The following is a 23,728-nucleotide window of genomic DNA, read 5'->3' as shown; positions in this document are numbered from 1 at the left end:
GAATATCTCGATTGTGGGCAATCTGTAAAGCCTTTCTTGGATTCTGTTTTGTTTTTCAGTCCTCACTTTCAGGAAAGACAGAAATAAAGGTGCAGTAAGCAGAATAATGGCTACCTAAAGATGCCCACATTCTAATCCCCAGGGCCTGTGGTTAGGGTAGGTTACTGGCAAGGGGGAATTAAGGTTGCAGATGGAATTAGGGTTGATAGTGCGCTAAACTTAGAGTACCTAGGCTTGTCCAGGTGGGCCCAATATAATTAGAAGCTCCTTTATAAGTGAAAGAGGCAGGAGAGTTCAAGTCAGAGTACAAGATGTGATGACAATGGAAGCAGAGGTTGGAGTGATGAGATTGCTGGCTGTAAAGATGGTAAGAGGCCAAGAGCCAAGGAATGCCAGAAGCTGGAAAAGGCAAGGAAACAGATTCTCCTTCAGAGCCTTCTCAAGGAATGAAGCCCTGCTGACACCTTCATTTCAACCCAGTGAGACCTGTTTTGAACATCCATCCTCCAGAACTATGAAATAATAAATTTGTGTCACTTTTTTGCCATTAATTTTCTGGTTTGGTTGTTATAGCAGCAGTAGGAAACTAATACAAGATGCTTTAGGAACACAGCTTGGTGCTAAAATTCAGTTCCAGATCCTGCTCTTGACCATCCTGAACTCATGCACACCTCCCTGGTGTGCCAGCTTTTTAAACATGTACTTCCTCATAAGCTACCATTTACACCTATGGTTGCTGCAAGACTGATTATGACACAATTGTTTTGGTTAGCCAAGAACTTCCAGAACAGGAAACACACAGGCTTAATTTCTTGACTAATATGTTTCAACAGTCCTTAGTTAAATTTTATTTATTTTGTCCTTCTTGAGAATATATACAGCAAAACATACACCAATTCAGCAATTTCTATGTGTACAATTCAGTGACATTGATTACATTCTTCAAGTTGTACAAGCTTTCTCACCCTCCTTTTCTGAGTTGTTCTTCTCCCATCAACATAAGCTCTTAGTTGATCTTTGATAGGGCCTGTTTATTTATTGTTAGTTTTTCTTGTGCCTAAGTTTTTAGTGTCAAAGCACTGGTACTCTCTCTGGACATCTGCGAGGTTTATTTATGGTGATTTTTCCTGGCCGGGGTAGCAGATATATGTTTCTCCCCTCGGACTCAGCCTGGGCCTATAATATTTTTAATACTTAGGAGCCAATCATAAGGCTAGTGAGGTCAGAGCTCAGTATCCCTGGCCAATAATAGTGTTGTTGTTGTTGTTAGGTGCCATCGAGTCAGTTCCAATTTGTAGCCACTCTATGTACAAGAGAAGGAAATACTGCCCGGTCCTGTGCCATCCTCACAATCGTTGTTATGCTTCAGCCGGTTGTTGCAGCCCTGTGTCAGTCTATCTCGTTGAATGTCTTCCACTTTTTTGATGACGCTCTACCAAGCATGATGTCCTTCTCCAGGGACCAATCCTTCCCGGTAACATGTCCAAAGTATGTGAGATGTAGTCTTGACATCCTTGCTTCTAAGGAGCATTCTGGTTATACTTCTTCCAAGACAGATTTGTTCATTCTTTTGGCAGTCCATGGTATATTCAATATTCCTCACCAATATCACAGTTCAAAGGCATCAATTCTTCTTCGGCCTTGCTTATTCATTGTCTAGCTTTCGCATGCATATGAGGCAATTGAAAATACCATGGCTTGGGTCAGGCACACCTTAGTCTTCAAGGTGACATCCTTGCTTTTTAGCACTTTAAAAAGGTCTTTTGCAGCAGATTAGCCCAGTGTAATGTGTCCTTTGATTTCTTCACTGCTGCTTCCATGAATGTTGATTGTGGATCCAAGTGAAATGAAATCTTTGACAACTTCAATCTTTTTCCATTTATGGTGATATTGCTGATTTGTCCAGTTGTAAGGATTTTTGTTTTATGTTGAGGTGTAATCCATACTGAAGGCTGTGGTCTTTGATCTTCATTAGTAAGTGCTTCAAGTCCTCTTCACTTTCAGCAAGCAGGGTTGTATCATCTGCATAATGCAGGTTGTTAATGAGTCTTCCTCCAATCCTGATGCCTGTTCTTCTTCATATAGTCCAGCTTCTCAGATTATTTGCTTAGCGTAGAGACTGAATTAAAAAAAACCAAAAAAAAAAACAAAAAAAAATGGGTGTGGTTGAGTTGATTCCTACTTATAGTGACCCTATAGGACAGAGTAGAACTGCTGCACAGGGTTTCTAAGGAGGGGCTGGTAGACTCAAACTGACAAAATGGTATTCCATTAACCTACATTTATGTCTCTGAGATTAAAGGCATTTCTATCAGAAAATAATGTCACTGCATTCTAGCTGGAGACCACTGGCTGCAAGAAACTTGGCTCTCTCTGTTAAAATGAGAGGTTACTAATGCTAGAGGGAGGCCTTAGAAAACATAGTGGCTCAGAGTGAGACTTGGTACATGATGCCATCAGAAGAATGAAATGAGAAATGAAAAGGGAATAATTTTTTAATCCTATGGTTCCATATTATTTAATCAAAATAATCTCTCATACTATACTTCGGGAAAATAGATCTAGTACAAATTGGGTGCTTCACTGGTGTTGACTGAATTTTATTGAGTATGAGTTAGGATCATTGAGAGAGAGAGAGTTTGGGATCTTAAAGGGACCTATTCCAACATTGTTATTGTTATTAGTTGCCACTGACCCCGTGTGTGCTCCATAGAGTTTTCAAGGCTGTGACCTTTGGGAAACATCCCAGGCCTGTCTTCTGAGGTGCCTCTGGGTGGGTTTGAATCACCAGCCTTTCAGCTAGTAGTTGAGTGCTTAATCGTTTGCACCACCCAGGGACTCATAGCATTGTTGTGATGACACTCAATTTCATTGGTCAGCTGCAGGGTCAATGTTTTCTGTCATTTTGACGTATTTGTATTTATATCTTTTGCTGACCACATGTATCAGTTTGCCCAGGATGTCTCAGTTTTTATCTGTTTTTCAAATGTGTTTATTAACAGTGTTTCCTGTCATTCTTAAGAGTGTCCTGATTTGGATGGTAAATTATATGATCACACTATTTATGATGAACAGTAATGATATTTCTAATGGTTTGTGTATTTGTCACCTTAGACAAACCATTATCCTTCAATTTCACATTGATTGTGTAGTCTACAAACAGATCTGACAACTGCTGCCCCTAGCTAACAGTACCATGGAGGCCTGAAAGAGTTAACATGCCTCCCTACATCTCTAACTTCGCTTTCAAGGGGAGTCACAGACCCAAGAGGACAGATCCCTTGCTGTCTTGTCATGAGGGCTTCTAGCACACTCAGTTAATCAAGGCCAGGACAGTTGAACCGAAGGATCAGTACCAGAAAGCAGTGTGTAGATAAAGGGTTCAATCCCTGACTATGAAACACGGTCACTGGGAAAGGGAAGGAAACTCAGATTATCATGAAGAAAACAGAAGCAGTAAGGAAGGAGACTTTGCTAGAATATGTCAACTAATTCTGCTTGAAGGCATCTTTCTTTCAGAGGACATTTTAAATGGATTACTTATGTCTTATATCAAACATCTTCTGCCCTTTGCCACCTTATAGGCACTTCTGGTTTCTGACTATCTGCAGGTAGCTCAGGTACGTCATATAAAGTGCAGCCCAGCTCATGCTGCTTAGACAAGGTTCACTTTTTTAAAAATGTGAATTCTGGTGAAATGATACCAAAGGTGATTTTTTAAATATGCATTTTCATGATATAAACATCAGGGTGATTTTACAGGGAAGAAAAAGGAAGAGTAATGTTGGAGAACAACAGTTAGGACCCAAGGGAGACAGGTGAGGAAGGATGGTATTGTTTCCCAAACTTTATGGATTGACGTTTTTTGTGTATAAACTTCACATTTTCCCCTTTCTCCAGAGCAACAATTTTGTCTGTCTACTCACTGCCTGTATGAGGTTAATATAAACACTTGGTTTCTCTATTGCATCCAGGCCTTAGAGTGCTGAATCTTGCTACTACCTTTCTGCTTGGTCTTATTGGTTGCTGCTGCAGCACTAGACTTAGAACCTTATTTCCATTTTCCAAGTTGTCCAGGGTTACCTAGCTAGTTAGTGTAGGAAACCTTAAGTAAAACCCAGTTTATTAGACATGTGGTTCAGTCTCTTTTCCTTTACTTCTCTTCAAGTGACCTTCCTGCTTATAATAATCACTTTTTCAGATGAACAGGTTAGAACATGCTCTTTTTGTACAGTTATTGGTTTTTTTTATTGAAGAGGCAGAGGGGGAGAAGCGGAGGTTATTGACTGTTCTATTGGGATTGAGATGAAGAGGAAGGCATGAAGCTAATTTCCACTGCAAATGGATTATATCCATCCGAGGAAGGTTTGGATTTATTAGTATTTGCTCCAACGAATCATCAAAGATTCTCCATCATGGACAACATAACTACCAACTCCTAAAAAGGAAGAAGAAAGATAAATGGGTCAAATCATCTGACAATCACCAAGTGATAGACCAAGGGTACTCACTGTCTCTTTCAACCCCTTGACACATTCCCCACAAAAGCTCCCACTCCCACAACTGAATGCTTTAGGCATTTCCACCTTGTGGGACTTGTCTGCATCTCTCTCTTACCTTGGCTCAGTGGTTTGGGTCCACTCAGAATTTCCCAGTAGGTTCTGTCATTATTGTTGGCACTTAGGCCCTGAACGCAGGTGACGTATGGGCCCCATGAAGTCTCCTCTACTGTGAAGCTGTGGGGACCAGTGGACAGATTACAGAAAGTCAGAATTTCCAAAGGAAACCCTACCCAGGTATTTCTCAAACTTTAATGTGCCTAAGAGTTATTTGAAATGATTAGGAAAAAGAAAAAAATGCAGATTTTCTGGCCTTATCCCTGATATTTTAATTCTGTAGGTCTGGGTTGGGGACCAGGAATCTGTGCTTTTCATAAGCATTCCAGATTATTCTGATTCACTGTACACTCTGTGCTACATTAGACAAGCGATGCCCATGGTTTCTGCCCACCCCCATCCCCCCGCCATAGTAGACACTCTGCAGTCAACAGCTTCTGGCATTCTACTCCAAAACAGCAACTGTTGAAGATACTAAAACAGTAGCAGAAAGTGGCACCCACATGTCCTACAGGTACCATTTTTAGTAGCTTTTCTCTTAGGAAAGGAGAACAGAGTAATACTTCCTGTTGTGTTTATTTAAAAAGAGAATGACAGAGTCAATGCCTGCTTCATATTCCTTAGTCATATTTTTCTACCCTTCCTGGAAGCCCTTGAAAGCAGCCTTTATAATAATTTCATAAATATATTTATAAGTCTGATTTTTCCCTGTAACGTCTGATACCATGTTGTTAGGTGCACAATAGATAATTGTCAATTAGATTTAAGGAGCCAAAGTCAATATCTTAATTTCAATATTTGACCTCTCTAGACCAGGGAACTTTAACCTAGGGGTTTATGAATCTCCTGAAATTGGGGACATGGGTGAGCTTCAGGGGGCTTGTGAAACGTCAATTTAAATACCAAATTTTATGTGTATGTTCTTTTTTGGGGATGAACATCCATTGTATTTATTGAATTATCAAAAGGTCAGCAACTCAGAAATAGTTAAGAACCACTCTTCTAGACGCAGCATGTCTAGAATAGACATGTTGTCTACTAAGAGGTTCTATCTATAGAGGAAATTTTGCTGAAAGCAGATCTCTGGGATTCATTTGTCCATTCGGCAAATGTTAATTTAATTTTTTTTTGTATACTAGAGGAGTCCTGGTGGCAGTGGTTAAGAGCTTGGCTGCTAACCAAAAGGTCAAATCCACCAGCTGCTCCTTGGGGTAGTTCTACCTTGTTCTATAGGGTTGCTGTGAGTTGGAATCGACTCAATGGCAAGTATATACATATACATATATATATATATCCCCCAGTGCCTACATACACACATATATGCCAGAAGATCACTATGAGTCAGAATTGACAGCAATGGGTTTGGTTTTGGTTTTAGGTTTTAGATACTAGAAGAGGTCCCTAGGTGGCACCAATAGTTTTTGCTCAGGTGGTGTAGTGATTAAGAGCTTTGGCTGCTAACCGAAAGGTTGGCAGTTTGAATCTACTAGGCACTCCTAGGAAACCCTATGAGTTGCTATGAGTTGGAATCAACACGACAGCAATGGTTTTTTTTTTTTTTATTGTTACTAACCTAAAGGTTGGTGGTTTGAACCCACCCAGCAGTGCTGCAGAAGAAAGGCCCAGTGACCTGCTTCTGTGAAGATTATAGCCGAGAAAACCCTATGGAGCAGTTCTATTCTGTAACACATGGAGTCGCCATGAGTCGGAATGACAGCAACAGTTATATGCTAGAAGATGAAAGAGCTTACCTCCTTTTTAAAATGCCTTGAGACGTAGATGAACAGCATATGTACCAATTAAGATGTGCTTTAAATATACTTTGTATTCAGGTAATACTTACAGATGTATTCTCACTGAGCGTTTAGAAATTCACACTAAACATCTTAAGTTATACACAACTAAACCAAAAACCCTTTGCCATCGAGTTGATTCTGACTCATAGCGACCCTATAAGACAGACTAGAACTGCCCCATAGGGTTTCCAAGGAGTGCATGGTGGATTCGAACTGCCAGCTTTTTGGTTAGCAGCTGAGCTCTTAACCACTGAGTCACCAGGACTCCAAGTTGTATACAGACTTACTCAAATACAGTCTTGTTTTGTTTCTGAGCTTCCTTCATCACATCTAGGAAGACAGATCCATTTGGCACGGTGACATTGGTGGAATATGTTTCATTGATTTGCACAGAGTAACGGACTGTGATAGCTGAGGGTGAGTTCTCAGGTGTTACAGATCCAGGCACAGGAGCAGAGACATTGAAATCTGGCAGGCAGAAAGCAGAGAGCACTATTCATAACAATAAAAGTGGTAGAGCTTGCTCACCCATCAAGCCCTACTCTTTACCCCTTTCCTTTGTGCCCAGGGTTTGATACAAGGAACAAGTGTCGTCAGTGGAGGGGCAGATCTGTCATATGGCTAAAGCAAGAATTAAAACTAGAGACTCACAGGCTTGTGAAATGCTGGTGTTCAGCTCAACTCCCAGCTGTTTGAGCAACTCAGTTGCTCTAGCTCCGATTTCTCATATAGGCTCCTGACTTTTTTTGCTTTGGTATGGTATGCAATAATGCTTGCCATTTTTTCTTCTTTATATTTTTTACGTTTATTGAAAACATATTAAGTTCCAGGCACTGTACTAGTTATTTTACATGAATTATCTCATTCAAACATTATAAAAACCTCTTAGATTCTATTATCTTTCCTGTTTTTTAACATTAGAAAACTGAGGCTTAGAGGTTAAATATTTTGGAATGAACAGAGATAGGAGAAAAGGTCTCTGTCTTGTCTGCCTTTTTGCAAAACTAGTTGCCTAAAACTAGTTCTACAATTTTCTGAGAATGCTACCATATTCCTTCCACAAAGATGTCCTATTTCCCTGAGGGCTCACTCACTGAAGATAATGGAAAGCTAGAGACAAAATATAGACCCTGTATACTTTTTTTTGGATGGGAATGATGCTCAGAACATCTTGCTGGATCCAGCAATCAAAAAGCATCCCTTTGGAGATAAATGTCATTTAAGCAAGCCTACATTGTTGATCAGTGTTTAAACCAAGAACCACGTTTACTATCCTGGTAAGCACAAATAATCAGGTTGTTATAATACCTGATGCCATATTGAGGACTGAGATCTATTTTGAAATTATTATGTTTTAGAAGTTTGTCTGGTCACTCTTGGTCTCTGAGGACATCCAGATCTTGTGTGCTTTCAGCGTTATGCCAAAAGCAAAACAGTTTGTACTTTAGTGCTTATACCTGAACCAGAGACACAAGGAGAGTCTTTGTTAACATACAGATAGGTCTTTCCCATCAGGGCAGGTAAGATCTGGGCTGCCGCAGTTGGAGTACTGAATGCTCCCTGAGAAATTTCCTTGAGCACTGTGTCCAGAGTCTGTTTGCAATTCCATTCACTTTGTTCGTAATTATTTTTTGAGACAAAGAGGGCCTAATGAGAGAGAAAAAGAGAGAGAGAGTGAGAGAGAACATGAATGAGAGAAACTTCAATTAAGTGAGAAGCCTACATCTAACTTATTATATTTTTACATAAATAACACATGTGTTATGCTAGAACGGAAACCCTGGTGGCGTAGTGGTTAAGTGCTATGGCTGCTAACCAAAGGTTCGGCAGTTCCAATCCGCCAGGCGCTCCTTGGAAACTCTATGGGGCAGTTCTACTCTGTCCTATAGGGTCGCTATGAGTCGGAATTGACAGGACGGCACTGGGTTTGGTTTTGGGTTTGGTTATGCTAGAACTGTTTACTGAATTTCATCATTTCTGCGCATTATATGTGTCGGTGCATTGTTTACACGAGTGCATTTTTTATGAAAAATATGGTAGCTCAGTAAGTATTTATTGAGCACTGACTATACAGGAGGCATCTTAGGAGCCACAAAGATAACAAAGATACCTTTCCTGCCCTCAGTAAGCTTATCAACTAATTTGAGTGGGGAGAGATGGGGAATGGTTTAATAACCCAAAATGTAATAGCCCCAGTGAGAACAGATGTTTTCTGCCATGTTCACTTCTGTGTCCCCAATGTCGGAATAGTACTATGTCATTTAGGGGCCACTCACTAAGTATTTGTCGATGGACAAACGATTGTAAAAGAAGCTGTAAGATGAATGCCCTAAGGGAAACATCTAGTGATGTGGCATTTAAAAGGGGGAAGAGCTCATAGGCATGTAGTGAGGCTGAGAAAATGCTTTGTGGAGGACCCAGTACTGACTGTGTTGAACATCTTGATCTTCCTAAAGTATCTGATGTTCTTTCATGCCTTCAGTTCTTTGTCCTTGCTGCCCTCTGTCCCTGAAGGTCCTTTCACCCTGAGTTGGCCTGGCAAACACCTATTAATACCAAAGACTCAGAGAAGATATATTTTTTTTTCTATAAACTTTGTTGATCTCTTTTCATTTATACCCCTTTGAGTTGAATTGTCATTCGTGGCATATACTGGAATGACAAATTGAAGAGGAAGGGCATTGAATTCATCATCAAAAAGAACATTTCAAGATCTGTCCTAAAGTACAACACCAACAGTGATAGGATAATATCTGTACACTTGCAAGGAAGACCAGTAAAAATGACTACTATTCAAATTTATGCGCCAACCACTAAGGCAAAGATGATGAAATTGGAGATTTTTAGCAACTTCTGCAGTCTGAAATTGATTGAATATGCAATCAGGATGCATTGATAATTACTGGTGATTGGAATGCAAAAGTTGAAAACTAAAAAGAAGAATCGGTAGTTGGAAAATATGGCCTTAGTGATAGAAACAGTGCAGGAGATCGCATGATAGAATTTGCGAGACCAAGCCTTCTTCATTGCAAATACCTTTTTTCAACAATGTAAATGTCAGCTATACATGTGGACCCCAGCACATGGAATACACAGGAATCAAATTGACTATATCTGTGGAAAGAGATGATAGAAAAGCTCAATATCATCAGCTGGAACAAGGCCAGGGGCTGACTGTGAACACACCATCAATTGCTCATATGCAAGTTCAAGTTGAAGCTGAAGAAAATTAAAACAAGTCCATTAGAGCCAAGATACGACCTTGAATATGTCTCACCTGAATTTAGAGAGCATTTCAAGAATAGATTGGACACATTGAACACCAATGACTGAAGACCAGTATGAGTTGTAGAATGACATCAAGGACATCATACATGAAGAAAGCAAAATGTCATTAAAAAGACAGAAAAGAAAGAAAGAAAGAAAAGACCAAAATAGATGTCAGAAGAGACTCTGAAGCTTGCTCTTGAATGTAGAGTAGCTAAAGCTAACGGAAAAAATGATGAAGTAAAAGCTGAACAGAAGATTTCAAAGAGTTGCTTGAGAAAACAAAGTATTATAATCCCATGTGCAAAGACCTGGAGATAGAAAACCAAATAGGAAGAACACTCTCAGCATTTCTCAAGCTGAAAGAACTGAAGAAAAAATTCAAGCCTCAAGTTGCAATAGTAAAGGATTCTATGGACAAAATACTGAACACAGGAAGCATCAAAAAAAGATGTAAGGAATACAGAGTCACTGTACCAAATATAATTGGTTAACGTTGAGTCATTTCAGAGGGTAGCATGTGACCAAGAACCCATGGTACTGAAAGGAGAAGTCCAAGCTGCACTGAAGTCATTTGCGAAAAACAAGTCTCCTAGAACTGACGGACTACCAATTGAGATGTTTCAACAAATGGATGGAGTGCTGGGGGTGCTCACTCATCTGTGCCAAGAAATTTTGGAAGACAGCTACGTGGTCAATTGACTGGAAGAGATCAATATTTATGCCTGTTCCAAAGAAAGGAGCCAACCAAATGTGGAAATTATTGAACAATATCATTAATACCACACACAAGTAAAATTTTGCTGAAGATCATTCAGAAGTGGGTGTAGCAGTACATTGACAGGGAACTGCCAGAAATTCAAGCTGGATTCAGAAGAGGACGTGGAATGAGGAATATCATTGCTGATGTCAGATGGATGTTGGTTGAAAGCAGAGAATACCAGAAAGATGTTTACCTTTGTTTTATCGACTGTGCAAAGGCATTTGACTGTGTGGATGATAACAAATTACAGATAATATTGCAAAGAATGGGAATTTCAGAGCTGTGCTCATGAGGAACCTGTACGTAGACCAAGAAGCAGTTGTTCGAACAGAGCAAGGGTATGCAGTGTGGATTAAAGTCAGGAAAGGTGTGCGTCAGGGTTGTATCCTTTCACCATACTTATGCAGATGACACAGTCTTGCTTGCTGAAAGTGAAGAGGACTTGAAGCACTCACTGATGGAGGTCAAAGACTACAGCCTTCAGTATGGATTACGCTTCAATGTAAAGAAAACAAAAATCCTTGCAAATGGACCAATCAGCAACATCATAATAAATGGAGAAAAGATCGAAGTTGTCAAGGATTTCACTTTACTTAGATCCACAGTCAACACCCATGGAAGCAGCAGTCAAGAAATCAAATGGTGCATTGCATTGGGCAAATCTGCAAAGATGTCACTCAGAGGACTAAGGTGCACCTGATCCCGGCTGTGGTGTTTTCAGTCTCCTCATATGCATGTGCAAGCTGGACAATGAATAAGGAAGACCAAAGAATTGATGCTTTTGCATTACAGTGTTGGTGACAAATATTGAATATACCACGGACAGAACAAATTTGTCTTGGAAGATGTACAGCCAAATGCTCCTTAGAAACAAGGATGGTGAGATTATGCCTCACATGCTTTGGACATGTTATCAGGAGTGATCAGTCCCTGGAGAAGGACATCATGCTTGGTAAAGTGGAGGGTCAACAAAAAAGAGGAAAACCCTTAATGAGATAGATTGACACATTGGTTGCAACAGTGAACTCAGGCATAACAATGATCATGCGGATGGCGAAAGGACCGGGCAGTGTTTCATTCTGTTGTATGTAGGGTTGTTATGAGTCAGAAAGGACTCAACAGCACCTACAACAACAACAGTAGCAGCAGCAGCAGCAACAACAACAAGAGTTACATAAATCAATGCATAAAGTCCCAGACCTCAGGAAATGTATGCAGGACAGCGTAAGTACTAAGAGTGTGAATTTCAAAACCAACTGTCTGTGTCCCATCCCACCTCTGTCTGCACCACTCACTGGCTGTGTAATCTTAGGTAAGTTATTGATACTCCCATGACTCATGCTCTTATTCTAGGAAATGAAAGTAGTAATTCCTTCATCATTGGGTTGTTGTGTTCATTAATGTGTTAATAGAGTAAAATACTTAGACCCGTGCTGTTATTAAAAAAAAAAAAAACTGCTATTATTTCCGCTACAATTTATTATTTCTATAACAACAATCCCCCCATGTGTCTGTCAGTTTGTCGTACTGTGGGGGCTTGTGTGTTGCTGTGATGCTGGAAGCTATGCCACTGGTATTCAGATACCAGCAGGGTCACGCATGGAGGACAGGTTTAGGTTTCAGCTGAGCTTCCACACTAAAACAGACTAGGAAGAAGGACCCGGCAGTCTACTTCTGAAAAGCATTAGCCAGTGAAAACCTTATGAATAGCAGTGGAACACTGTCTGATATAGTGCTGGAAGATGAGCCCCCCAGGTTGGAAGGCACTCAAAAGATGACTGGGGAAGAGCTGCCTCCTCAAAGTAGAGTCAGCCTTAATGACATGGATGATGTAAAGCTTTCGGGACCTTCATTTGCTGATGTAGCACGACTCAAAATGAGAAGAAACAGCTGCAAAAATCCATTAATAATCGAAACCTGGAATGTACAAACTATGAATCCAGGAAAATTAGAGATCGTCAAAAATGAAATGGAATGTATAAACATCAATAGGCATTAGTAGCTGAAATGGACTGGTATTGGCCATTTTGAATCAGACAATCATATAGTCTACTATGATGGGAATGAGTCCATGAGAGCCAAAATATGACCTTGAGTATATCTCACCTGAATTTAGAGACCATCTGAAGAATAGATTTGACACATTGAACACTAGTGACCGAAGACCAGACAAGTTGTGGAAAGACATCAAGGACATCATACATGAAGAAAGCAAGAGGTCATTGAAAAGACAGGAAAGAAAGAAAAGACCAAGGTGGATGTCAGAGGAGACTCTGAAACTTGCTCTCAAACATCAAGCAGCTAAAGAAAAAGGAAGAATTGATGAAGTAAAAGAACTGAACAGAAGATTTCAAAGGGCCCCTCGAGAAGAAAAAGTATTATAATGACATGTGCAAAGAGCTGGAGATGGAAAACTAAAAGGGAAGAACATGCTCAGTGTTTCTCAAGCTGAAGAAAACTGAAGAAAAAATTCAAGCCTTGAGTTGCAATAGTGAAGGATTCTATGGGGAAAATATTAAACAATGCAGGAAGCATCAAAAGAAGATGGAAGGAATACACAGAATCATTATACCAAAAAGAATTAGCCGATGTTCAACCATTTCAAGAGGTGGTATAGGAGCAGGAACCAATGGTACCGAAGGAAGAAGTCCAAGCTACTCTGAAGGCATTGGGGAAAAATAAGGCTCCAGGAATTGATGGAATATCAATTGAGGTGTTTCAACAAACAGACGCAGTGCTGGAGGAGCTCACTCGTCTATGCCAAGAAATATGGAAGACAGCTTCCTGGCCAACTGACTGGAAGAGATCCATATTTATGCCTATTCCCAAGAAAGGTGATCGAACAGAATGTGGAAGTTATAGAACAATATCATTAATATCACATGAAAGCAAAATTTTGCTGAAGATCATTCAAAAGCGGCTGCAGCAGTATATCGACAGGGAACTGCCAGAAATTCAGGCCAGTTTCAAAAGAGGGTGTGGAACCAGGGATATCATTGCTGATGTCAGATGGATCTTGGCTGAAAGCAGAGAATACCAGAAGGATGTTTACCTGTGTTTTATTGACTATGCAAAGGCATTCAACTGTGTGGATCATAACAAATTATGGATAACACTGCGAAGAATGGGAATTCCAGAACACTTAATTGTGCTCATGAGAAACCTTTACATAGATCAAGAGGCAGTTGTTCGGAAAGAACAAGGGGATACTGATTGGTTTAAAGTCAGGAAAGGTGTGCATCAGGGTTGTATTCTTTCACTATACCTATTCAATCTGTATGCTGAACAAATAATAAGAGAAGCTGGACTATATGAAGAAGAACAGGGCCTCAGGATTGGGGGAAGACTCATTAACAACCTGCGTTATGCAGATTACACAACCTTGCTTGCTGAAAGTGAAGAGGACTTGAAGCACTTACTATTGAAAATCAAAGACTACAGCCTTCAGTATGGACTGTACCTCAACATAAAGAAAACAAAAACCCTCACAACTGGACCAATGAGCAACATCATGATAAACGGAGAAAAGATTGAAGTTGTCAAAGATTTCATTTTACTTGGATCCAAAATCAACACCCATGGAAGCAGCAGTCAATAATCAAAAGACACATTGCATTGGGTAAATCTTCTGCGAAAGACCTGTTTAAAGTGTTGAAAAACAAAGATATCACCTTGAAGACTAAGGTGTGCCTCACCCAAGCCATGGTATTTTCAATCACATCATATGGATATGAAAGCTGGATAATGAATAAGGAAGACTGAAGAAGAATTGATGTCTCTGAATTGTGGTGTTGGCGAAGAATATTGAATATACCACGGACTGCCAAAAGAATGAACAAATCTGTCTTAGAAGAAGTACAGCCAGAGTGCTCCTTAGGGACAAGGATGGCGAGACTGTGTCTTACATACTTTGGACATGTTGTCAGGAGGGATCAGTCCCTGGAGAAGGACATCATGCTTGGCAGAGTACAGGGTCAGTGGAAAAGAGGTAGACCCTCAATGAGGTGGCTTGACACAGTGGCTGCAACAATGAGCTCAAGCATAACGATTGTAAGGATGGCTCAGGACCGGGCAGTGTTTCGTTCTGTTGTACATAGGGTAGCTATGAGTCGGAACTGACTAGACAGCACCTATCAACAACAACAACAACAACGACTACAACAACATAACAACAATCTAATTTGGGAGTTAAAATAAAAGCACAAAACAATGGTATATCATCAAGTGTGAAATTGTATGTGATAAAAAATGTGATAGAACAAGATAATTTGTAGTGACTTTAAAATTGAATATCTAAAGAAGTTGTAGTTGGGAAAACGTCATATAAACATTGGATATGAAGAGGTAAAGATTGAAGGTGAGAAGGGTACATTTTAGGCAAGGGAGTGGAATCATATGAGCAAAAACACAGATGAAGCAATGAAAGTTAGTGTATGAAAGGCAGATGGATAATAACAACTAGGGAGGCCAATAAAAAACTTTGCTTTCTTCTTTTTCCCTTGGACTTACTTGCATAGCTTCTCCTGTACTATATATGTTTCTGATGAGACCGTTTTCTTTTTTTTCAGACAGAATTTTTTTTATCAGTGACTTTATATGATTATCAATAGTCACTGAAATCGTTGTATCTGCTTCAATCTTTTGTTTTTCTATACTCCTCTTCACACAGGTCAGAGCTACAACAGCCATTGCACCAGTATCTGTCAAGAAAAAAAAAGTTGGTGATAGATGACCAACCATACCAATTTTCCCTGGGCCGAAGTGCTTCCAGGACATGAGACTTCCAGTGCTAAAATGGGGATAGACCCGAATAATCTGGGATGGTTGGTCATGCTGGTTGGTCATAGGAGGGAAGGATTTCAAGATACAGCAATCATCTCTTCAGTACTAACCACCCAAATCCTTCAAGATTTGTTCCCTATGTTGAGTTGCCACATCTCCCTGACACCCTGTACTTAAATACCTCACACTTTGGTCACAGACACACATATGGATTTGTAGATGCATGCATGTAGATAGTCCTCCATTTTTACATCTTGGTTGCTCCCATTTTTTCCTCCTTGCAGCCATATTGTCAAGGAAATTAAGAAAACCCAGGGTGATACACCAAACCAAACATGTGTTTGTAAGGGTCCCAAAAGTTTGATTAGACTGATTAGAAAATAGTATTTAACAGAATTCTCCAATTAATCTCCTTAAAAGGGAGGATAAGGCAAGAATTTGGGAGAAAGGAGGATACGGGTCCTTTTTCTGGCTTGCTGCTTGGTTTCCCTGTGTCTTTTAGTTTGGCTCCTTGCCTCTACGATAGAAAAAAAGGAGTACGAGAAACCTCACACTCTTTTTACTATCTATAAATACTGAATGCTAATTTGCTTTGTGCTTCTTGGAGAAACGTAAGCTTATAAGCTTATGTATCTAGATTCATAGGGGCTGTGCACCCATACTACCTGTCTAGAACGAACGTTTCCATTTTGGATGTGTAATCTCACTCAGTGGAAAATTTCTGGTCCCTATCCTTTGTGAACATATAATCTATTGATCAAAATATTGGACCTTGTCACTGGAGAGGTTGTTCTGTTCAAGTTAACCCACATATCCAAATAAAAAAAATTTTTTTTTTGTTTTTTTTAAAAAAATTAGAGAAAGAGGCAGGGTTTAGATAAATGAATTCTACTGCATTTCTTTTCTGTAACACTTATACTTCCTGAAATGTTTTGTATGAAGAGTGTCATTATCTATTATCATTTTACAGGTGGGAAAATTAAATTTAAGGATTAACATACATTGGTTATATAATTCAAAGAAGAGCAAGAGTAGGAACTAAGTCTTTCTGTTATACCACACATCCAGAAACAGGCTTAAATCCCACCCAACACTCATTCTTCTAAAATGAAAGTTGTCTTCTGAGGGGACTAAGGGTAAAGAGAATGGAAAAAAAATTCAATTATTTAATGGCAGAAAAGCTCAAAGGCCAAGACCTACTGGTGACTGTGTCATCTCTACCAAGAAAATTGAATCCAGTGACTCACCTACTGAGAACTGGCCACTAAAATAATAGTTTTCATTTTCAGGAGTGAAGAGTTCGGCAATTTCAGTGACCGAGTAGTTTCCACTGAACAGACACAAGGCCAAAAGGCCCTGGCTGAGCTGGTAGTAGTTAGTTAGTGAATTGCCATTGTGTGCTCCTGGCAGAGAGAAAAGAAGAAATGCCTTACTCAAGGAAGTGGTATTGGAATAATACATTTTCAATTAATTTATATTTACTTTATTTGAATGTGCCTACTTTTAAGTCGAGGTGAGTAATAGAGGGGGAAAATCACCCACAGAATCAGCAAATCTGAGAAATTTAAAGGCTTTTAAGGATCACCCAATGCTCAGTGGTAAAGAGCTTGGCAGCTAACCAAAAGGTTGGCAGTTTGAATCCACCAGCCGCTCCTTGGAGACCCTATGGGGCAGTTCTGCTCTGTCCTATCGGGTTGCTATGAGTCAGAATCAACTCAGCAGCAATGGGTTATAGAATTCAACTCAACCTCTTTGTTTTATAACTGAGAATAGTAAACACTAAGAGATTAAAATACTATCCCAATGCTCAGGTGGTTACAGATCTAGGACTATAGCACAGATTTCCTACCTCCAAGCATATTGTACTTTCAAGAGGAATATGTTGAAACTGTAAGTAGAAGCATGGCTTGGAGGCCATCTCAAAAGAAGATGAGATTGAAGGAGGAAATTAATGAATCGGAAGATAAATATTTGAGTGGAAATTAAAATAAAAACAATGCAACTCACTCTAGCCAATGTAGTCAACTTATTTTTTCCAGAAATAAAGAACTTTATCTCTCTTTAGTTCTTACGACTGGCATCAGATTCTTTGGTTCTTAGAACACAGTATCTTGTATTCTTCAGCTATTTTTGGTATAATTCATTGTTTGTCTCAAAGCCATGTTTCTGGAGTACTAGAGAACTGGGCAGTATTTGGTTCTGTTGTAGATAAGGTCGCTGTGAGTTGAAACCTACTGGACAGCATCTTACAAACAACAGAGAACTGTGATACATACCCATATACCTATATATGTATATATGTCCGTAGTGTGTATGTGTGTGTCCCTTACACCATGTATAGAATAGTGCTGGGCACAGGGTCAGTTGGACAAATTTGAGAGGAAAGTTCAAGAAGCGTGTTGAAAGAGGAAAGAAGGCAAAGTGATCTGCAATGATATAGTGGAATGAATGGAATGAAGAGGAGAAGGAAAGTGTCAAGGGAAACTATACAGTTGTGGATCAGTGGGGGAGGAGAAAAATGTGTCTAGCATATCTCAAGATTTGATTCTCACCCATATTTTTAATTTCTTCTTGGAATTTCTTTTCTAGAAGGTGGACCAGTTGAAAATCATTAGAAAAGTTTTCATTAGGGTTATGGCATGCTCCCAAAGCCATTATAGTCCAGGCAAGCTGTCCAGAACTTAAATCTGACCCTGAAAAGAAAAGTATTTGAGTTTAACAAGGTATATGTTTATGATTTTCTTGGTCCCTTGACTTCCTGTCCTTTTTTTGTGTGATTTGAGCACACAATTTTTAGAATTCGACAGAGATAATGTTTTAGATAGATGGGTCTTTTCCTAAAGCTTTCAGGGAATATTGACACTCACCTTTCCTTGACGTAGTGTTTTTGACTATTTCCATCAGTCTTTGCTCTAGGTTTTGGTTCTTGATCCTAACAAGTCTCAGAGACAGCAGAACATGGGCAGCTTGGACTTCATTGGTATATTTTGAATTGTTCATTGTGCTCAACAGAGGGTTTAGACAGGATTCGTCTTTTTTATCTACCACTGTGATGGGGGAAATAAGAAACATACACACAGAAGATATTAAAGCCAGGAGCAGGGGGGTGATATTAAAATATTTAGCAACAGGTATAGCGTAGACATAGACCAATCAGTGGCTATATTGCTGGAACAATACTGACTATATTGGTGGAACAATACAGGGGTGGGATCTGGAGCTCCAGCAATGCCAGGCATTGCTCCTTTACCACCTAGCATGGAAGTATTGCAGTAGTTTAACAACTGGTACAGCTTTAACACTGTATATTGGCAGAATATCAGGCCTGCTCGGAGACCTAGAGTCATTCCCTAATTTTGAAAATGAGGCCTAAAGAGGGTGTCCCTAAAGAACTCTTGGTAATTGGAGGCTTAGTTGATATTAGAATACATGTTTTCTGAATCTTATTCTGTAGCCCTTTCTACTTTCTGGGTTCAGTTCTTTCTTTCTTCACCTTCTAACTCAATTGAGTTAATATTGAGGAGATGCAGGAAAAGCCGCTATATGGCATTGGTGGTTGACCCCAAAATCACATTGTCTGCTTGCCCAACTAGCCAGGCATCAGGACATTATTTAGCAGTACACGCCCTTGAGAAAACCCTCTGGTTTTAGCTCACAACGTCCAAATCCCAGGAGTGTGGATGGAGGGAAGTCACATTATTCTGTAGAAGTGAAAAGGGAACTCAGCGGCCCAAAGAACTGGAGGAGAATAAGAAGAGTTAGTTATCGCTAAAAACATAGAACAGTTTGTAAATACACTTTGTCCATAATTTTGAGAAGTAGCCACAAATCCTACCCTTCTCCAGATTATCTCATAGGTTAGTGGAATAGTGAGAAGAACACGAGCCCTGGAGTTAGTCAGACCTTGGCTAGATTCTGTGCTCCTCAATTTATGACAGTGGGTAAGTTATGTAACTTCCCTGATCCTCAGTTTCCTCATTTAAAATTATGGATGTTAACACTTATCTCATGGGTATTAGACAAGAAACCACTTAATAAACTGAAAAATATTGTACGTTATTACCTCCAGCCCAAAATAGAGTTTGTATCACTAAGAAAATTCAGCGAATGTGGTTTCTCTTGCCTACCTTTCTTCACTTTAGAAGAAAGAGCCAATAAAATCTGAATAGGGTGATTATAGAAAGGTCGTATTTTTGCTGCAGGTACAATGGGACTACTGTGAGTCAGCTGTCTGGGGTTTTGTGGAAGCATCTAGTTCAGTAGCTTTTCTGGCACTGAAACAGACTTTTTATTTCCTGGTCAGCAATTCAAATCAGCTTCCTTGACCACTAAACCAGTCAAAAACCCATTGCCATAGAGCTGATTCCGACTCATAGCTACCCTTTAGACCACTAAAGACAAAGTTAATTATTTTATAAAATAAATTGAACTTCAGAGTCTCCATAGGGATTCCCTATTCTCAGGATACAACAGGGGAAAGGACAGGAAGAAAAATTAAAGTTGGAAGCTTCTGTGCTTTAGCCTGTATGAATACAAGTCTGTCTTTTGTAGTGTTGAAGTCTTCTTGCTGGCTATGAGTACCAGGAGGATACAGTCACAAATGGTACCACCAGTCATCTTTGGGATGGTTTATAATTTCAGGAAGAAGACTCACAGAAGAAAATTCATGGGCCTGAGAGCTACACCAGACTTCAGGAGATCATCTTCTTTAACCCCCTGCCCTTATCATCCTCAGTTTATGGATGAAGCTAAAGAAGCTCAGAAACACTGGGTCATACCATACAGCTACTAAGAGTTCAAACAAGATCTAAATCTAGTTTTCTTCTCTCCTAGTTTAGTATTCTTTAATAAGCCCAAAACCAAACCCGTTGTTGTCGAGTTGATTTCAGAGTAGAACGGCCCCATAGTTTCCAAGGATTGATGAGTGGATTCGAACTGCTGATCTTTTGGTTAGCAGCAGTAGCACTTAAGCACTGAACCACCAGGGATCGTGTAATATCTGGAGCCAACACCCAGAGGAGAGATCATGGAGATTTTACCCAGGCACCATGGGGAAGAGTTGAAGGAAGAGAGGTATGCAATTTGAGACATCTAAACTCAGTCATGACAAGAGAGCAGCTTTCAATGTTTGAAAGGAATTATTATCCTTTTTTTTTCCTGTATCGTCACAGGGATTAACCCAAAACCCATAAATTGAACTTCAGAAAACTAGATTGCAAATCGAAATCAAAAGATAACTTTCCATGATTTTGGAAAGTTTCTGGAATCATCAATTTTCTGTCATGGAAAATGAGCAAGAATAGACAGTTGCTACGAGTGCTGTGGTAGAGAGGAGCTGAGCATAGGAAGAACAGTCAGGCAAGTTAATGTCGAGTCTCTGATCCCTCTTAAAACATGCATCATTGGTCTTTCCTCACCATCTTCACATCACTCGTAGCATCCAACCATAGAGCTGGATTAGGGTCTTTTTAAAAGTAATTCTAAACTGAGTCCTCTGTCAGTAGCCATCAGGAGACTATGACACTAGAGTAATTTTAGTGCAGAGTGTACTCACCACAGATCTTGGATTGTTGACTTGGAGTAAGGAAAAATAATAGCAGCCCCACTAGGGGCAGCTGTAATAATTGTCTCATCTCCCCAACAGTGTGCTGGAATGGTGATGACTTGCCTGGCTATTTATTGGGCAGAGAGTAATGTAAGCTCCTTCAGGTTGCCTCAGCCTCTTCACTCATGCAAATATTGGGAAATATCAGGAGGTGTGGTCAAGTGTGTTTGTCCAAGTAATATGAAAAAACCAGGAAGAACGCATGAAAGGTATGGTCAGAGAGGATGAGGAAATAATTTTTGCTTTGTTTCCTGTCTCAAACCTTCAGTCCCAAGAACATAAATTAGGTAAATGACTAATGGCTACCCTATGTGTTTCACGGTAGACTTGCACTCCACAGGGTTTTCAGTGGCTATGATCTTTGGAAGTAGATCATCAGGCCTTTCTTCCAAGCTGCCTCTGGGTGGACTCAAACCATCAACCTTTTGGTTACTAGCCGAGCACTTAAAAATTTTTACCATGCAGGAACTCATCATCTAGCCTTAGGCAACTGCTGATCTACTTTCTGTCTCTATGGATTCGCGTTTTTTGACTTTTCATATAAATAGAAAAATACAATATATGGCCTTTTGTGGATGGCTTCTTCCATTCACCATAATGTTTTCGAGGTTCATCCATGTTTATAGCATGTATCGATACGATACTTCATTTCCTTTGTGTGGCTGAATAATATTCCATTGTATGGATATGTTGTTAGGTGCCATCGAGTTGGTTCCGACTCGTAGAGACCCTATGTACAACAGAACGAAACATTGCCTGGCTCTGCGCCATCCTCACAATTGTTGCCATTTTTAAGCCCATTGTAGTCACTATGTCAGTCCATCTCGTTGAAGGTCTTCCGCTTTTTCGTTGACCCTCTACTTTACCAAGCATTATCTCCTTCTCCAGGAACTGACCCCACCACATTTTACTTGTCTATCTATCAGTTGATGGATATTTAGGTTGTTTCTACTTTTTGGCTATTATCAATAATGCTGCTGTGAACATTTGCCTACAAGTTTGTTTTTTTTTTTTAATTTTTATTGTGCTTTAAGTGAAAGTTTACAAATCAAGTCAGTCTCTCACACAAAAACTTATATACACCTTGCTACATACTCCCAATTGCTCTCCCCCTGATAAGACAGCCTGCTCTCTCCCTCTACTCTCTCTTTTCATGTCCATTTAGCCAGCTTCTAACCTCCTCTGCCCTCTCATCTGCCCTCCAGGGAGGAGATGCCAGCATAGTCCACCTGATCCATGAAGCTCATTCCTCACCAGCATCCCTCTCCAACCCATTGTCCAGTCCACTCCCTGTCTGAAGAGTTGGCTTTGGGAATGGTTCCTGTTCTGGGCCAACAGAAGGTCTGGGGACCATGACCACCAAGGTCCTTCTAGTCTCACTTATACCATTAAGTCTGGTCTTTTTATGAGAATTCAGGGTCTGCATCCCACTGCTCTCCTGCTCCCTCAGGGGTTCTCTGTTGTGTTCCCTGTCAGGGCAGTCATTGTTTGTAGCCGGGCACCATCTAGCTCTTCTGGTCTCAGGCTGAGGTAGTCTCTGGTTTACGTGACCCTTTCTGTCTCTTGGGCTCATAATTACTTTGTGTCCTTGGTGTTCTTCATGCTCCTTTGATCCAGGTGGGCTGAGACCAATTGATGCATCTTAGATGGCTGCTTGCTAGCGTTTAAGACCCCAGACGCCACTCTCCAAAGTGGGAAGCAGAGTGTTTTCTTAATAGATTTTATTACGCCAATTGACTTAGATGTCCCCTGAAACCATGGTCCCCAAACTCCTGCCCTTGCTGTGCTGGCCTTCGAAGCATTCAGTTTATTCAGGAAACTTCTTTGCTTTTGGTTTAGTCCAGTTGTGCTGACCTCGCCTGTATTGTGCATTGTCTTTCCTGTAACCTAAAGTAGTTCTTATCTACTATCTAATTAGTGAATGCCCCTCTCCCACCCTCCCTCCCCGCCCCCATAACCATCAGAGAGTAGTTTCTTCTCCGTTTAAGCTATTTCTCGAGTTCTTATAATAGTGGTCTTATACAATATTTGTCCTTTTGCAACTGACTAATTTCACTCAGCATAATGCCTTCCAGATTCCTCCATGTTATGAAATGTTTCACAGATTCATCACATTCTTTATCGATGCATAGTATTCCATTGTGTGAATATTCCGTAATTTATTTATCCATTCATCCGTTGATGGGCATCTTGGTTGCTTCCATCTTTTTGCTATTGTAAACAGTGCCACAATGAACATGGGTGTGTATATATCTGTTCGTGTAAAGGCTCTTATTTCTCTAGGATATATTCCAAGGAGTGGGATTGCTAGATGGTATGGTAGTTCTATTTCTAGCTTTTTAAGGAAGCGCCAAATCAATTTCCAAAGTGGTTGTACCATTTTACATTCCCACCAACAATGTGTAAGTGTTCCAGTCTCTCCACAGCCTTTCCAACATTTATTGTTTTGTGTTTTTTGGATTAATGCCAGCCGTGTTGGAGTGAGATGAAATCTCATTGTAGTTTTGATCTGCATTTCTCTAATGGCTAATGATCGTGAGCATTTCCTTATGTATCTGTTAGCTACCTGAATGTCTTCTTTAGTGAAGTGTCTGTTCATATCTTTTGCCCATTTTTTAATTGGGATGTCTTTTTGTAGTTGAGTTCTTGCAGTATCATGTAGATTTTAGAGGTCAGGTGCTGATCGGTAATGTCATAGCTAAAAAATTTTCCCAGTCTGTAGGTTATCTTTTTACTCTTTTGATGAAGTCTTTAGATGAGCATAGGTGTTTCATTTTTAGGAGCTCCCAGTTATCTAGTTTTTCTTCTGCATTGTTAGTAATGTTTTGTATACTGTTTATGCCATGTGTTAGGGCTCCTAACATTGTTCCTATTTTTTCTTCCATGGTCTTTATCGTTT

At 40.0% G+C, this 23,728-nt stretch overlaps 1 protein-coding gene across 1 annotated transcript; it reads right to left on the bottom strand.

Annotated features, from left to right (window-relative positions):
* Positions 1–4,049: 4,049 nt before the first annotated feature.
* On the bottom strand, positions 4,050–22,105 carry TCN1 (transcobalamin 1). Its single transcript, XM_003419376.3, has 9 exons — positions 20,779–22,105; positions 18,092–18,271; positions 17,777–17,917; positions 16,472–16,627; positions 14,952–15,142; positions 7,864–8,059; positions 6,700–6,880; positions 4,618–4,736; positions 4,050–4,438 (listed from the first exon to the last, which is right to left on the bottom strand). Exons 1-9 carry the CDS (start codon positions 20,855–20,857, stop codon positions 4,377–4,379), a joined length of 1,305 nt encoding a protein of 434 aa, XP_003419424.1. The 5' UTR covers positions 20,858–22,105; the 3' UTR covers positions 4,050–4,376.
* Between the last annotated feature and the right edge of the window lie 1,623 nt (positions 22,106–23,728).

The sequence above is a fragment of the Loxodonta africana genome, chromosome 7 (assembly GCF_030014295.1).
Source record: "Loxodonta africana isolate mLoxAfr1 chromosome 7, mLoxAfr1.hap2, whole genome shotgun sequence".
Classification (NCBI taxonomy): Eukaryota; Metazoa; Chordata; class Mammalia; order Proboscidea; family Elephantidae; genus Loxodonta; species Loxodonta africana.
The sequence above is the reverse complement of the archived record's forward strand: the minus strand, read 5'-3'. Positions and strand labels throughout refer to the sequence as shown.